The sequence below is a fragment of the Pseudophryne corroboree genome, chromosome 10, assembly GCF_028390025.1.
Source record: "Pseudophryne corroboree isolate aPseCor3 chromosome 10, aPseCor3.hap2, whole genome shotgun sequence".
Lineage (NCBI taxonomy): Eukaryota > Metazoa > Chordata > Amphibia > Anura > Myobatrachidae > Pseudophryne > Pseudophryne corroboree.
Genome location: NC_086453.1, coordinates 42,323,248 through 42,340,463, shown reverse-complemented (window position 1 = coordinate 42,340,463; position 17,216 = coordinate 42,323,248). Strand labels below are relative to the sequence as shown.

Here is a 17,216-nt window from a genome sequence, read left to right as displayed (position 1 = left end):
GCTTAAATAATGAAGTCATGTTGTTTATAAATTGGGGGGTGGGGGGTTGTCGGAGACATTGTGTTGCCATTCTTTAATATTACATGTAGTTTCTCAACAATTTCCTTTCCAATACTCTTGCTTTGACAAATTAAATATCACTGTTGACCTGTTAGATGCACCATTGTGCCCAGTCTGTGTTAGACAGCAACTCCCTCACCACCCAATATCTCCAGGTGACAGCTGCAAGCCTCTTCTCGGGATCAATATGATGTACAGGCGGACGGGATGCCGACTGTCTATATCCCGACAGCGTGCATCCTGCCTGCCAGAATGCCAACAGCGGGGCGAGTGCAAACAGTACCCTTGCGGACTCACAACGCTCACCACACAAGCTATTCCCACTCTATGGGTGTCGTGGAAACCCACAAGTGGGAATAGCCCCAGTGCATCGGGATTTCGGCTTGTGTCATTGCCGGCTTCCGGGATTCCGACAGCCGGCAAATTGACTGCATCCCCTCTTCTCTGTTGTCCTACAAAACCATACGCCATCATGGAACTAGGTGAACAGCACCAGCAAAGAGGCTTTGGTTATCTCTCCTATCTTGTGCTTCGGGTACTAATACCCATCGTGTATATTTCCCAGTTTGGAGGCATAAATTACATTGCCTCAATCATTAATTAATTTTACCAAATCACACTTTATTACATTTCCTTCCAAAGAGTCTTTAAATAGAAGAAGTTGCGAAAACTTGGTCAATTCTGAGAAAATACCGTATGAGCAAATAGCAAGTTCATAGTAAGCCATTGGACTGGAATATCATGACAACCTTTCCAAAATTGCATGGAGGCCCAACTGTTTGGCTCTAGTATACAGAACTACTATTAGCAGTTATTGTTGTAAAATGAACATCATGGCATTTTTTACACATTTTATATAAATAGAAAGACTGGAAAGATTTAGAAAATACGTTTTTTATGCTTTTTCAAATAATAAATGTTCAGCATGTAGCATATGGTAGATGTGCAGGAGTGTTCTCAGTTTTTAACATCTATTTCAGAATCCACTTATATGTAAAGTAAGCCCTGAGTTCCGCTAAGTATTTGGAAGTGGCTGAGAAAAGGTGTGTGACATGGGGGTCTATCATGTGATCATCACCCTGTTCCTGCTCTGGAAAGGTAAGTGTCATACTCTCCACCTCTCTACAAAGCTTTAAACGGGCTCTCAAGACCCACTTCTTCATCAAACCCAGTCGTCTCTCATCCTAACCCTCTATTCCATGCTCACTGTATACCGCATCTGTGTCACCCCTGTCTGTCTACCCCTCCCCTTTAGAATGTAAGCTCTCACGAGCAGGGCCCTCTTCCCTCATGTGCTTTTCCTTTTTTTATTTAGACTATCTTCTACTCCATATTCCTTACAACAGCACCTCCTCGGTTTCTGTTTCCCTGATGCTTACTGTATGTCTATATACCATGTGCTTGTCCTACATTGTCTTGTACTGTAAGTCGCTGTTTGTCTTGTTTTGCTCATTTGTTTATGTGCTTTGTTAGGTGCTGCAGAATCCTTGTGGCGCCATAGGGATAAAGGTTAATAATAAAACATCATAAAAAGTGTGACATAGTGACATAATAAAAGTGTTGGCGGCGAGTGCACCTGCCATGTGGTTATACTGTATATAGTGATAGAAATTCTGGCCATCAATTGTGAAGCTTGTAACAGCTGTGCAACACCTTCAATGATAGTGTTATACTGTATATCTTTATTTGCACATACGCTACTAGATTTCCATCAAAGTAGAAATGTTTATGGAGCCAGAAAGAGATGTCTGGGCTCAGTAGACGAAAACCAAGCCCACCCGAATTTTAGGGATCTGAGTGAATCCGAGCCTAACTCAGGTTTTCCAACAAAGCTCGGATTCCAAAATGAGGCAAAACGTAATCTTCCCGGTGTCATATCTCTCATGTTTTGGATTTGATATAAGTCGCTCCCCGCAGTGATCGGGTGCCATTTCAGCACTGTATACTGCGCGGAGAGCATGTTGCTGAGCATCTCTTAAGGGCAATAAAAAAACAATAAAAAAATGGTAAGGAGCATTTCAGTGGGTGTTGGGACTAGGCTAAGCATGTGGGGCAGTGGCACTGTGTACTGTGGGACAGTGGCACTGTGTACTGTGGGGCAGAGGCATTGTGCAATGTGGGGTAGTTGTACTGTGGGTCAGGTGTCTGTGGGGCAGTGGCACCGTGTACTGTGGGACAGTGGCAGTGTGTACTGTGTGGCAGTGGCATTGTGCACTGTGGGGTAGTTGTACTGTGGGTCAGTTGTCTGTGGGGCAGTGGCACTGTGTACTGTGGGACATTGGCAGTGTGTACTGTGGGGCAGTGGCATTGTGCAATGTGGGGTAGTTGTACTGTGGGTCAGGTGTCTGTGGGGCAGTGGCACCGTGTACTGTGGGACAGTGGCAGTGTGTACTGTGGGGCAGTGGCACTGTGTACTGTGGGACATTGGCAGTGTGTACTGTGGTGCAGAGGCATTGTGCAATATGGGGTAGTTGTACTGTGGGTCAGGTGTCTGTGGGGCAGTGGCACCGTGTACTGTGGGACAGTGGCAGTGTGTACTGTGTGGCAGTGGCATTGTGCACTGTGGGGTAGTTGTACTGTGGGTCAGTTGTCGGTGGGGCAGTGGCACTGTGTACTGTGGGACAGTGGCAGTGTGTACTGTGTGGCAGTGGCATTGTGCACTGTGGGGTAGTTATACTGTGGGTCAGTTGTCTGTGGGGCAGTGGCACTGTGTACTGTGGAACAGTGGCAGTGTGTACTGTGTGGCAGTGGCATTGTGCACTGTGGGGTAGTTGTACTGTGGGTCAGTTGTCTGTGGGGCAGTGGCACTGTGTACTGTGGGACAGTGGTAGTGTGTACTGTGTGACAGTGGCATTGTGTACTGTGGGGTAGTTGTACTGTGGGTCAGTTGTCTCAGTGACGTGCGGTGAGGTCAATGGCTGGGGGGGCACTGGCTAGTATCCGCCAGTGGGGAGGGGCAGAAATCCTTCACAGTAGAAAATAATATAATGTATAATGTCTTAGAGACATAAACTATATTTTAATAATCAATTCAGAATTAAAAACATACATAACCTAGCAAAGAATCAAACCCATGACCCAGCATTGTAAAGCAGAGCACCTAACCATTAGGCCACCAAACTACTTGCAGCAAGTAGGCTTTGTTTGGAATATTAAAAGTCTATGAAAACAACATTTTGTGAAATAAATAGAAACATTTCACCCTAGTTGGGAATCAAAACCATGGGGGAAATTTACTAAGCTCCCGATTTTGACCGAGATGCCGTTTTTTCATCAAAGTGTCATCTCGGTAATTTACTAAGCACTAATCACGGCAGTGATGAAGGCATTCGTAATTTTTTGCAAGTTCAGGTAAAAAATTACGAATGAATACACCATCGGTCAAAACGCGGCTGTTTAAGTATGAATCTCGGTCATTTACTAAGAAGTGCAAAGCAAAAAACAAACAAACACTGCCGTGAAAAATTACAACTCGTAAAAAAGTGCTAAAAAAAAACAGACCTACTTTTTTTTCCCGTGATTGGATAGGCATGCAGGGATCCATGAGATCCGTGCATGTATATCAGTGGGAAGGGGTGGGAAAGTTGTTATTTTATTAAAAAAAATTGCGTGGGGTCCCCCCTCCTAAGCATAACCAGCCTCGGGCTCTTTGAGCCGATCCTGGTTGCAGAAATATGGGGGGAAAAATGACAGGGGTTCCCCCATATTTAAGCAACCAGCATCGGGCTCTGCGCCTGGTCCTGGTCCCAAAAATACGGGGGACAAAAAGAGTAGGGGTCCCCCGTATTTTTAAAACCAGCACCGGGCTCCACTAGCTGGACAGATAATGCCACAGCCGGGGGTCACTTTTATATAGTGCCCTGCGGCCGTGGCATCAAAAATCCAACTAGTCACTCCTGGCCGGGGTACCCTGGGGGAGTGGGGACCCCTTCAATCAAGGGGTCCCCCCCCCCCCAGCCACCCAAGGGCCAGGGGTGAAGCCCGAGGCTGTCCCCCCCCATCCAATGGGCTGCGGATGGGGAGGCTGATAGCCTTTGTTGTAAAAGAAAAGATATTGTTTTTAGTAGCAGTACTACAAGGCCCAGCAAGCCTCCCCCGCATGCTGGTACTTGGAGAACCACAAGTACCAGCATGCGACGGAAAAACGGGCCCGCTGGTACCTGTAGTACTACTACTAAAAAAATACCCAAAAAAAGACAAGACACACACACCGTGAAAGTATAATTTTATTACATACATACACACATACATACATACTTACCTTAAGTTCCCACGCAGGTCGGTCCTCTTCTCCAGTAGAATCCAAGGGGTACCTGTTGAAGAAATTATACTCACGAGATCCAGGGGTCCAGGCTCCTCGGGAAATCCAGGGGTAATCCACGTACTTGAAAAAAATAACAAAACGGTGTCCCGACCACGAACTGAAAGGGGACCCATGTTTGCACATGGGTCACCTTTCCACGAATGCCAGAAACCCACTTTGACTTCTGTCTAAGTGGGTTTCTGCAGCCAATCAGGGAGCGCCACGTTGTAGCACTCTCCTGATCAGCTGTGTGCTCTTGTCCTCACTGACAGGCAGCACACGGCAGTGTTACAATGTAGCGCCTATGCGCTACATTGTAACCAATGATGGGAACTTTCTGCCCTGCGGTTGACCTAAAGTGACGTCACCGCTGAGCTGAAAGTTCCCATCATTGGTTACAATGTAGCGCATAGGCGCTACATTGTAACACTGCCGTGTGCTGCCTGTCAGTGAGGACAAGAGCACACAGCTGATCAGGAGAGTGCTACAACGTGGCGCTCCCTGATTGGCTGCAGAAACCCACTTAGACAGAAGTCAAAGTGGGTTTCTGGCATTCGTGGAAAGGTGACCCATGTGCAAACATGGGTCCCCTTTCAGTTCGTGGTCGGGACACCGTTTTGTTATTTTTTTCAAGTACGTGGATTACCCCTGGATTTCCCGAGGAGCCTGGACCCCTGGATCTCGTGAGTATAATTTCTTCAACAGGTACCCCTTGGATTCTACTGGAGAAGAGGACCGACCTGCGTGGGAACTTAAGGTAAGTATGTATGTATGTGTGTATGTATGTAATAAAATTATACTTTCACGGTGTGTGTGTCTTGTCTTTTTTTGGGTATTTTTTTAGTAGTAGTACTACAGGTACCAGCGGGCCCGTTTTTCCGTCGCATGCTGGTACTTGTGGTTCTCCAAGTACCAGCATGCGGGGGAGGCTTGCTGGGCCTTGTAGTACTGCTACTAAAAACAATATCTTTTCTTTTACAACAAAGGCTATCAGCCTCCCCATCCGCAGCCCATTGGATGGGGGGGGGACAGCCTCGGGCTTCACCCCTGGCCCTTGGGTGGCTGGGGGGGGACCCCTTGATTGAAGGGGTCCCCACTCCCCCCGGGTACCCCGGCCAGGAGTGACTAGTTGGATTTTTGATGCCACGGCCGCAGGGCACTATATAAAAGTGACCCCCGGCTGTGGCATTATCTGTCCAGCTAGTGGAGCCCGGTGCTGGTTTTAAAAATACGGGGGACCCCTACTCTTTTTGTCCCCCGTATTTTTGGGACCAGGACCAGGCGCAGAGCCCGATGCTGGTTGCTTAAATATGGGGGAACCCCTGTCATTTTTTCCCCCATATTTCTGCAACCAGGATCGGCTCAAAGAGCCCGAGGCTGGTTATGCTTAGGAGGGGGGACCCCACGCATTTTTTTTTATTATTTTACAGTGTTTAATTAAAAAAAAAAAAAAACCCCAGCACGGATCACACAGATCCGGCCGAGATTGATTGTAAAAAAAGTCGGCAGTGTTTTGCTAATCACTGCCGTAAAAATAGGTAAAAAACCACGAATGACATCGACATCGGAACAAAAGAAAAACCCGAATACGACAGCTTAGTAAATCCATCGTAATCAATTCAAAAAGTTGCAATTTTACACTGTCAATGTCATTCGTGATTGAACTTGGACATGAATTTGGAAAATACGAATCTTAGTTAATGTACCCCCATGTCCTCCAGCATTCAACCTAACTGATGCCTATAGCAGATAGTTATGGTTAAAATAGAATCATAAAAATCAATGTGTTAAATGAATATAATTGCAACCCATAATGGGGACTGAACCTAGGACCTCTTGGTTGCTAGCCAGCATGCCTAACCACTACACTACCAGCTCATCCACACAAACATCCTGACTAATCCATATATTACATCTATAGTAAATTGCATTCACTTGTCAGAGTCTTTGTGTGCAGGGTCTGCCCCCAACAGACTGAGTGTCGGAGAGGAAAGGAGCTGTGATGAGAGGGGTAGGGGGTGTCACCAGCCCCTGCTCTGGCAGGTTGGGTGCCTCTGCCTCGGGCTGGGCTGATGTTATGTGGCCAGGTGGCCGGAGCTCATCACATTGGCCAGGGGATAAGCTGCACTGCTGCAGCTTCAACACAAAACTGTATGTACTGTGGCTGTGTTACAGGAGAGGGGAGCCTCGGGGAACATGCTACTCACCCACATTCAAAGCCAGATCCTCACAGACCTCCTCTCCGTGTATGGGAGGGGTGATTGGAGGAAAGGGGCATTGTCAGAATGATAGACAGAGGGGAGAGCCAGACAGGGGCAGGGGCGTGCTCTGTATATAGGCTGAGGGGACAGCCCTGTCATTGAGGCAGAGTTAGAGCTGCCTCTTCTCGTTTTTTTGAATGGGCTTTTTCTGCCGGTAGCTTGGCCCCGCCCCCCGCCTCAGCCACTTTATTATTGACAGCCAGAGGCACTGCTCCCGCTGCCTCCCATCCACAGCTGCCTGCATTTACACAGCCTAAATGATGAGAATAATACAAAGAAGATTTAAATGACACAGAATATGTGTTATAAATATCTTTGTCAGTATGGCACTGCCTCCCCTGACTGCACGTCCCTGAGTTGTCGGTGGGGCAGTGGCACTGTGTACTGTGGGACAGTGGCAGTGTGTACTGTGTGGCAGTGGCATTGTGTACTGTGGGGTAGTTGTACTGTGGGTCAGTTGTCGGTGGGGCAGTGGCACTGTGTACTGTGGGACAGTGGCAGTGTGTACTGTGGGCCAGAGGCATTGTGCACTGTGGGGTAGTTGTACTGTGGGCCAGTTGTCTGTGGGGCAGTGGCACTGTGTACTGTGGGACAGTGGCAGTGTGTACTGTGTGGCAGTGGCATTGTGTACTGTGGGGTAGTTGTACTGTGGGTCAGTTGTCTGTGGGGCAGTGGCACTGTGTACTGTGGGACAGTGGCAGTGTGTACTGTGGGCCAGAGGCATTGTGCACTGTGGGGTAGTTGTACTGTGGGCCAGTTGTCGGTGGGGCAGTGGCACTGTGTACTGTGGGACAGTGGCAGTGTGTACTGTGTGGCAGTGGCATTGTGTACTGTGGGGTAGTTGTACTGTGGGTCAGTTGTCTGTTGGGCAGTGGCACTGTGTACTGTGGGACAGTGGCAGTGTGTACTGTGGGACAGTGGCAGTGTATACTGTGGGGCAGTGGCATTGTGCACTGTGGGGTAGTTGTACTGTAGATCAGTTGACTGTGGGGCAGTGGCACTGTGTACTGTGGGGCAGGATCTTCAGGCACAGTTTAAAAAAATAGGTGCCAGGGTGTCTATAAGTGTGTAATGAGTTACAGTTTGAAGTTGTCATTCAAAAAGAAATAGAAAAAACATTATTTTTTTCTAAAACTTTTGTGTCTTCAGGGCCAGGCAGTGGCACTGTGCTACAATAACACTCAGTCGGTGCTGTGCCACCTACTGCATTAATAATATAAGCACTGTGAGTCACAGTGTGTAAAAAAATAAATATCAAAAACAAGAAAAAAACTTGTGTGTGTTCAGGGCCAGGCAGTGGTACTGTGTTACAATAATGCTCAGTACTGTAGGTGTCGTGCCACCCCCTGTGTTAATAATTTAAGCGCTCTGAGTCAATATGAATCAAAATCAGTCAATGGAAGAAAGTCTAGGGGTGACCACATTAGCTATGTGTGAGTCTGACATTGCTGACACTGTACTTGTAGAGAATCCTCCTCTCATGATTTCTGTACCCTCTGCAAATGTGGGGGCCATTGGTCTTTTTTTGCATAGACATTTTTATTGGTTATAGCTCTATTACATAATTAACTTGCAATACATTTAAAAACAGATATACATGCCGTGTGTTTGTGCCGCTTTTCTGTTGCTAAGTTTAGCCAGCCAGCCTTTGGTCAATATAGGTGAACAAAATTGTGAGCCGTGACGTGGTCAATATTGACTAGAAATGAATGGAACTGAATGTTATTGAGGTCAATAATACTGTAGGAACAAAAATAAGCCCACATTACATCATTTTACCTGTTTTTAGCATTTAAAAAAAACACAATACAGGTCCAATACCAGAACCAAAACCAAAATATGAAAATTAATCCAGATTCAAAGCCAAGATTATGCCATATACATAGACAGAAATCCTCAAATTTGACCTGTTGGGAAAACATGAGGATGAGGTTGAAAACGCCTGCTGTAGATTATGGTTCATCCATTAGCAGCTACTGATCAACATTTTACATTAAATTGCTTACAAACATTAAGCATTATGGAATACCACAAGAAATTCAGTCTGAAAATGACACCAGATTGTCCACATGTGAAGTGTCTATTTTCACAAGGATGACATTAACATAATGTGGACATTGTCATAATGACATGGTGTTTTCAGATGATTCTATCCCTATCCCTAAACCCAGAGCTGTAACTGACCAATTTGATGCCCAAGGCAAGATTCTGGCTGGTCACCTTCCCCACCTCCCACCCACCTATACCCCAGTGTGGGACATGAGAAGGGGGCATAGCCTCACCAAATTGTCATGGCCTTGTAACAGTGGAACATTTTCAGAACCAATATGTTTGGGGTGGTCAATTTGGAGTGAATCTGGTGCTGTATGGCAGGTATATTGATGATATTTGTTTATTATTTGGTAAGGGGACACTGAATCTTTTGTCACATATCTTAAAACTAATTGTTTTGGGTTATGTTTCACTAGCACTTGTCACACCACAGATATCAAATTTCTTGATGTCGTGCTCCAAATTAAAGATCACCAAATAGTCACTATGAGTTGTGTCACTATAGTCACGTGGATTGTGACAGTTTCCTTAATTGTTCTAGTTGCCACTATAATCTATAATCTCTCATTAAGAACATTCTGAAGGGAAAATCTCTCAGATTAAGGTGTACCTGTACTGAAGATTGTCAGTTTGTAGCACAAGGTGAAGATTTTACAAAAGCCTTTAAGAAGGTATGTCCTGAAGGTACAGTATAATCCAGAAAGATTGTTCTGAGGCATGGAATAGACAATCTCTACTAATTCCTTAAAAAATTTTTTACAGGTATGGAGGCACTAACTACTAGAGAAACCCCTTTGTTTGTTTCTAAATATAATCTAAATCTAATATAGTTTAACATATTTTGAGAAAAAAAACTTTTCCATTCTTAAATTGGATAAACTTATCAGCATGTCTTGATGACGAGCTGAAGATGGTTTTCAAAACACCAAACAATTTGAAGAGTTATCCAGCACCTAGTCATTTCAGTTCCACAACATTAGATAATTATAATCCTGAAGGCACATTTTGTTTACACAAAGATTTATTAGGCCATTTAAAAATTGGAAAAATGGGCTGAATAACTTGTCATTTTATACTACATTAAGCCCAGTACTCACGGGCCGATCAAGGAGAGATGCGTGCTGAGCGAACCGCTCAGCACACATCTCTCCTGCCGCTCAGCACAGCGCGATCTGTGCTGAGCGTGCGGGGGGAGACGGGGGGGCCGCTCACTTCACCCAGCGGGTGAAGTGAGCGACCCGCTAGATTGGCCTGCATGCAGGCCAATCTAGCAGCGGCGATAGCGATGTGCGGGGCCGCGCATCGCTATCGCCGAGGGGGCTACACACGGAGCGATCCTGACGATATTCTAAGCAATCTAGTCAGATTGCTTAGAATATCGCTCCGTGAGTACCCCCCTTAAGAGTAAAAAGTTAATCTCTAGCACTTTAGATTCGAAGTTTGAAGCTTGAGGATTTATCAATTGTCAGATAATGTTTGTGGAGTATTTGATCACCTGTGTGTGGGTGGGATATAGTATGATGGTAGGACAACACATACGCTAATCATGAGATTATGTAATGTGATTAAAGGCTGTAGATCACATGGTTTATCCCAACATGTTTCCTTAAAATATAATGGGGATATCAAAGTTCTTTACATTCAAGGTAATGTATAGAACACATAAGACCCACTAAGAGAGGGGGATAGATTTAACCTTGTGTGTAAGAGAGAGGCTTTTGGGATATTCTCTCTCTGGACACTATCACCTACAATATGAGTCTTAATGAGTCCATAGAAATGAATAATATTTGAGGACTATATAGGCATTTGTGGTAGAATGTAAATTTAATATCTGATGCATTATTTCTTTTGTATGTGGATTTTTGATTGGTTCATATATATATATATATATATATATATATCTCCTATATAATAGCCCTATTCTGTGACCTTGTGATTCATTTGCTAACGCTGGGCGGAGTTACAACACTGGGCGGAGTTAGTCAAATGAGTCACAGAGATCTGGCCAAATCTACAGGAGACTAGGAGCAGAAGCAGATAGCATGGGCATTGGGCATGGTACAGGCAGGGGTGCAGACCTCCCAGCTTTCTGCAGGAGCTTTATCCAGGCAGAAGGAGGGAAACACACTCAGCGAAAAGGGGGCGTGGCTTCACGGGAGGGTCCCCGTTTTTTCGTCAGTGAGGGGGCATGCCCAGCGCTCTGTGAGCTGCTGGCATGCTCCCAGGGGCTGATTATGAGTCCGGGGGGCCCAGGGCACTTGTGACAGGGGAGCCCTATCTCATTGCTGTGCCTGCTGTGGGTTGGGGGCGTGGCCTAATCGCGGCCCGCGCGACCACGCCCCCTTATGCAAATTTCGATTTTTATTTTTAATTTTTTTATGGGATTTTGGCCCCTCAGCTAGGGCTAAATCCAGAGGAGGTGGTCGCTCCCCCTACACACCCGCACAGGGAGAAGAAAGCAGGGAGACTGCTGCCTCCCTGCAACACCACAGACCTGCCAATATGCAGCAGCGTGTGCTGACTGTAGCACAATGCTGCCGCTGTTGCTGGCAGGACAGGGGGGGGGGTAGCTTCTGAGCTGGGACAGAGCTACTCCAGCCGGGGGGTCCCCTAAAACTGTGGGGCCAACGGTACGTATCCCCTGCCCCCCCCCACCTTAATCCGGCTCTGCTGCTGGAACCCCCCCATTAATCCGTACCCCCTGATGCCCCCTCTCCCTCTGTCTCCACCATTCACCGCTGATCTGCTAAGCAGAACAGCGAGTACAGGAGCTTTCCAACTGCCCCCCCCACCGCCGGACACTGCGACCCGCGGGTGGGACAGCGGGACAGACCCCAAAAAATGGGACTGTCTCGCGAAAATCGGGACATTTGGGAGGTATGGGGGTGTGTGAGGGGTATGTCATACAGACAGACGGGCACCGGCTCACTGTGTGCTTGACCCCCCACATCGGCATACTCAGCAGGGTCTCTCTGATGCGGAGGAGCGTCACTTTCTGGCACACTCCACGCTTCTTAGCTGCAGTTTAGTGGGGCACCTGCCGCTGTGCAGGTTCCATACTGCCTCTGTTATCTCCAGCCCCGGCAACCCCACCGCTAGCTGCAGCGCTGCCACCCGCAGTGGAGTGCGCCCAGCTCATTCACACACTTTAGCTGGTGGGTAGCGCTGCAGAAATCCGAGCTGCTTGCAGGCTCTGACCCACTCCTCCCTCCAGCCGCAGCGTCTCCTGGGAGCTAACCAGTCACTCCCAGTCTCCCCTTACCACAGTGCCCAGAAGCCGTGAGGTCCGCGCCACGTGCATGCTATGACCCCCTCCTCCCTCCATCCGCAGCATCTCCTGGGGGCTAACCAGTCATTTCCAGTCTCACCTTACCACAGTGCCCGGCAGCTGCGCGAGGTCTGCGGTGTGTGACTGAGGAGGGGGGGAGGGATGCGGACGGGCAGAGGAAGCAGGACTCCAGCCTGAGAGAGTCAGCCATGCCAAGTCTCCAGCAGCAGCAGATCCCAACAGGTTGGAGTGGAACAGCAGCAGCCAGCAGCAGTGACTCCGGTAAGACACATCTGTCTGTCACCACTGTTTTGTCCCTAATACCAATCTCTCCCGTGCCCAGTGTTCTGTCATGTCCCTGTCACCCCTGGCCTTGCCCTGCCACCCTTATCCTGGCCCTTTCACCCTTATCCTGGCCCTGTCACCCTTATCCTGTCCCTATCATTTCTGTCCTGGCCCCGTCACCCCTGTCCTGGCCCCGTCACCCCTGTCCTGGCCCCGTCACCCCTGTCCTGGCCCCGTCACCCCTGTCCTGGCCCCGTCACCCTTGTCCTGGCCCCGTCACCCTTGTTCTGACCCTGTCACCCCTGTCCTGGCCCCGTCAACCCTGTACTGACCCTGTCACCCCTGTCCTGGCTCTGTTACTGCATACCCTCCAACTACCTTTTATGGCATGTACAGTACCCGCAGCGCCTCCAGACCTCTCCCCAATGCACCACACCTCCGCACCTTCCCCTCCACCACATGCGGCACTCCACCCCTCCCCCACATGCTGTGCCTCCAGACCCCCTACACCACCCGTAACTCCCACTCCTCCACCCCTTCACCACCCACAGCACCTCCAGGCCCCTTCCACCATTCACCCCCCTTATATGTCTCCCCCCACACCTGCCCCCCTCCACCCGCAGCATCTGCAGACACCCTCCTCCATCAGCGGTCCCCCTCTCACCCACCCCTCCCCCACCAATGGCACCCCCGCACCTGCCCCTCCACCACCTGCAGCACCTCCGGACCTCCTTTCCCATCCGCCGCAACACCCGTACCTGCCCCTACCCTACCCATGGTGCCTGCGGCCCCCTACCCCACCCCCGGCACTCCCGTCCCTTCCCATCCCACAGCACCTCCGGAACCCTTCATCCATCCACAACATCCCCACACCTGCCCCTCTCCCACCCGTGGCACCCCTGCCCCTCCCCCACCTTCAGTGCCTCCGGACCCCTCCCCCATCTGCATCCCCCACTCCTCTGCCCCTCCCCCACGCGCAGCACCTCCCGAACCTTCCCCATCCGGGCCCCACCCCCACTTCTGCCTCCCTCCACCCGCAGCATCTACAGACACCATCCGCAGTCCCCCCCGCACCCGCTACATTCTGTACATCGTGCCCTGCAGGTGCTGTTCACGCCGTCGCAAGGGGCTACGCCTCCTTCACCATCGCACGCCCTTTCATTGTGCAATATTTAACCACTAACAAAGGAATGCAGGTAATACTCCACATAATACAAATATTAAACCCCAGAAAGGCATGCAAGGGTTAAGGGGGCGTAGCCCCTTTCGACGGTGTGAAGAGCGCCCGTAGGGCGCGATGAAGCACCTAGTATATATATATATATATATATATAAAAATGAAAATGTGTCCTTCTGTCTTTCTATACAAATCCACAGTTTACAAGTGAAGATTGTGTAATCTTACATACGAGCGTATTAAAAAAACGGCGGAGGCACTAAAACAATTTTAAATCCCTAGCACCCATAGGCGGGCAGACAGCAGCACAGAGTATATCAGCATAACGCCCGAATTGCCGGAGCGCTGTTCTCAAAAATTGGTACACATATGCCTTACACTCTGGGAACAAACACTGTGGGGGGAAGACACCCCTAGCACCACTAGGGGTGTGGCAGCAGCACTGAGTATTTCAAGAGACAGCATAACTCCCGAATGCCTGGACCAATTTACACCAAACTTGCTACACATATGACTTACACTCTGGAAACAAACACTGCGGGGGACAGACACCCCTAGCACCCCTAGGGGTGGGACAGCAGCACAGAGTATGTCAGCAGACAGCAAAACTGTGGAAGGCCTGGAACAATTTACACCAAACTTGGCACACATCTGACTTACAATCTGGGAACAAACTCTGTGGGGGTTAGACGCCCCTTGCACCCCTAGGGGTGGGACAGCAGCACAGAGTATTTCAGGAGACAGCATAACTCCCGAATGCCTGGACCAATTTACAACACACTTGGTACACATACTGTATGACTTACAAGCTAGGAACAAACACTGTGGGGGTAAGACACCCCTAGCACCCCTAGAGATAAGGCAGCAGCACAGAGTTTTCCAGCAGAAAGCATAACTCTGGAATGCCTGCAGCAATTTACACCAAACTTGCTACACTTATGACTTACACTCTGGGAACAAACACTGTGGGGTTAACAAACCACTATCACACCTAGGGGTGGGCCAGCAGCACAGAGTATATCAGGACATGCATGATATATCAGTGATGACAGGGCTGCATGTGACAGGGCCAGTGACATGATGTGAGGAGGGGAATGCAGGTAGCACAAACCCACACACTGAGAGTTATATAGTGGATGTAGCACTGTCCCCCAGCAGCACAGAGTATATCAGGAGATACATAATGTGCTGGGCTATATAAGAAACTGTAAAAAAATTATCATTTCACAGGGGCACTGACATGATGTGAGGAGGGGAATGGGGTCAGCAGGAAGCCACAGACTGAGAGTTCTATAGTGGTAAGAGAAGGGTCCCTTGGGGGACCAAAAAGGGGTCTGGCTACTACAAAAAGTGCGTCAGGGAAGCAAGATACAGGGCCGTCTTTTCGTATGGGCTCAATGGGCTCATGCCCAAGGGCCCCAGGAGTTTAAGGGCCCTAGGCTGATAGCTGAAGGTCCCCTCTTTCCAGGGGTACCAGATTTTTGAAAATCGGCCCTGGGGAACCGGAGATATCCGACTTGAAACAAGTGCTCCCCATCCAAACCTGTTAATTGCTGTTCCCAGCCAGATATCTCAGGTTCTGTCTGACTTAGAGTTTTTCTGAGGGTATAATCCAAAAGCTGTGACTCTCCCCTTTCAGTGAACACTGGCAGCTTGTCTCTGCTATGACCAGAACCAGAGATATCAGCCTTCCAGCAGCTGGTCCCTGCTACAGCTCCACACGCCTAATATGCAGTTTTAGATTTCCGTTGGTGGATTGCTCTGGCTCCTGAACTCTGAACCCCAAGTCCCCAGAACCATCTGAAAGGTGGGACTCTCTAGTTTTTTATCCCATAAAGCTAAGAAATATATTTTCAGGAACTTGAGATATCTGCAGTCAAGCAAGCTGCCCTCCCACAAAAAAATAATAAATATTAAGCCTACTCCACTATCCACCCCTTCCCTACGTATTAAACACCCCATACCACCCTGGAAGTCATGTACCAGGGACCCTTCATTCAGCCCAAAGCCCCTTCTACAGTTTAGCCCCATCTGTGCAGTAAAGGCAAAATTAGCAGAAATTACTGCTCCATGTCCTACATGCTGAGTGGAAGATAGAACACCCCCTACCGTCCGCGGGACATCAAAGCTGCCGCTGATAGCACCCCCCACCCCTACCTCTGATGGATGGGTAGGGGGCCTAGCACATTCCTGTGCCCAGGGGCCTACACTACTGTTAAGACGGCACTGGCAAGATATGCCTATATACTAGCTCTCCAAATCTAAATTAACGAACTATCATTCTAATTTACCATCCTCATCCCCCAATGCCGGGTACTCCAGCTAGTGTATATATATATAATGCTGAGTTGATCGAAGCAGGAACTTTGTTAGCAGTTGGGCATAACCATGTGCACTGCAGGGGAGGCAGATATAACATGTGCAGAGAGAGATAGATTTGGGTGTGGTGAGTTCAATCTGCAATCTAAATTGCAGTGTAAAAATAAAGCAGCCAGTATTTACCCTGCACAGAAACAAAATAACCCACCCAAATCTAACTCTCTCTGCACATGTTATATCTGCCCCACCTGCAGTGCACATGGTTTTGCCCAACTGCTAACAAAGTTCCTGCTGCGATCAACTCAGCATTACCCCCTAGGTGAGGTACTACTGATTCTTTTTTTGCTATGGTGGATGCACTCAATAGACTGGATAGCCCCATCAAATTTACTGCTGTTATTAGTACTGTTTCAATAGATTTCCTGGATGTTACCATTCTACATAAACCACCTGTTCTCGAATACATGCTATTCAAAAAACCTATGGACCGAAATACTGTATTATGGGCGACAAGTCATCATCCAGACAAACTGAAATCTAATTTAGCAGTTTCACAGTTCCTAAGGGTTCTCAGGAATAACTCCAATAATGTGACAGCTGATCTCCAGCTGGAGGAATGCGCAAATTGGTTTTGAGAGCGTGGATATAAGAATTCTACGGTGCAAAACTGCCTTGAGAAAAAAACAAGCTGCAATACCAAATTACACGCGGTTGAAAGGTCTATCAAAAAGAACTGGCCAATTATCAGCTCTGATCCAAAGTTTAAGACCATTGGCTCGACACCCCCTTTATTAATTGTACGACGTGGGAACAATTTGAAAGATATTCTATTAAGATCAACCATGCGGCCTTGACCAGTGTGTGAAAACATGTGGTTAAACAAGCACTATGGATGTTTCAGAATAGCAACATTTCCCGTGCTGCTGCTGCTGCTGGATAAACACAGGAAATGCTGCTGTAAACATCCTAGTGACATTTGGTGGACCCGTTCATTCCAAGTAAAGCATTCGTTACCTCTAAACCCAATAAATAAAGACACGGAGACTTGAATTTGGCAGAAAAATTGCTAGCTATTTATTTGACCCTAACCATAGCAAACCTGTAAATGAAAACTTTGTTAAGATGCCGATACAGCCGGCATATGGTGGCAGCAAAAAGAACGGCTCTACTAACCTAAATTAACCGTAAAATACTAAAAATTCAAAACCATCCTAATTTTACTACAACTATCAAAAACCGGTAATAGGTGACAACTCCACCCCCACAGTGACTACCCACCGCTCCTGGGTGCCCTGCCGCTGCCTTCCCGGACGGGTGGTCAAGCGGCCAATAAGTCGATGGAGGTGAGTGCACCTAAACCAAATCAAACTGTAAATCACTACAGCTTACCATACAACCACCAACTGCCGTTCTTTTCCGCCAATAAATAGCCAACGATAAAACCAGCCAACAATTTAATGCCAAGGCACTCCGTGCCAGAAACCTTTA

General features: G+C 48.1%; 1 protein-coding gene across 1 annotated transcript in view; it reads left to right on the top strand.

The window, feature by feature from the left end:
• Window positions 1-1,052: 1,052 nt before the first annotated feature.
• LOC134965156 (sialic acid-binding Ig-like lectin 13) overlaps window positions 1,053-17,216 on the top strand; it is a 265,550-nt gene continuing 249,386 nt past the window's right edge. The window contains exon 1 of the mRNA XM_063941678.1: window positions 1,053-1,158. Coding sequence (XP_063797748.1) covers window positions 1,113-1,158 — 46 coding nt within the window. The 5' untranslated portion in view covers window positions 1,053-1,112. The remainder of the gene's footprint in view (window positions 1,159-17,216) is intronic.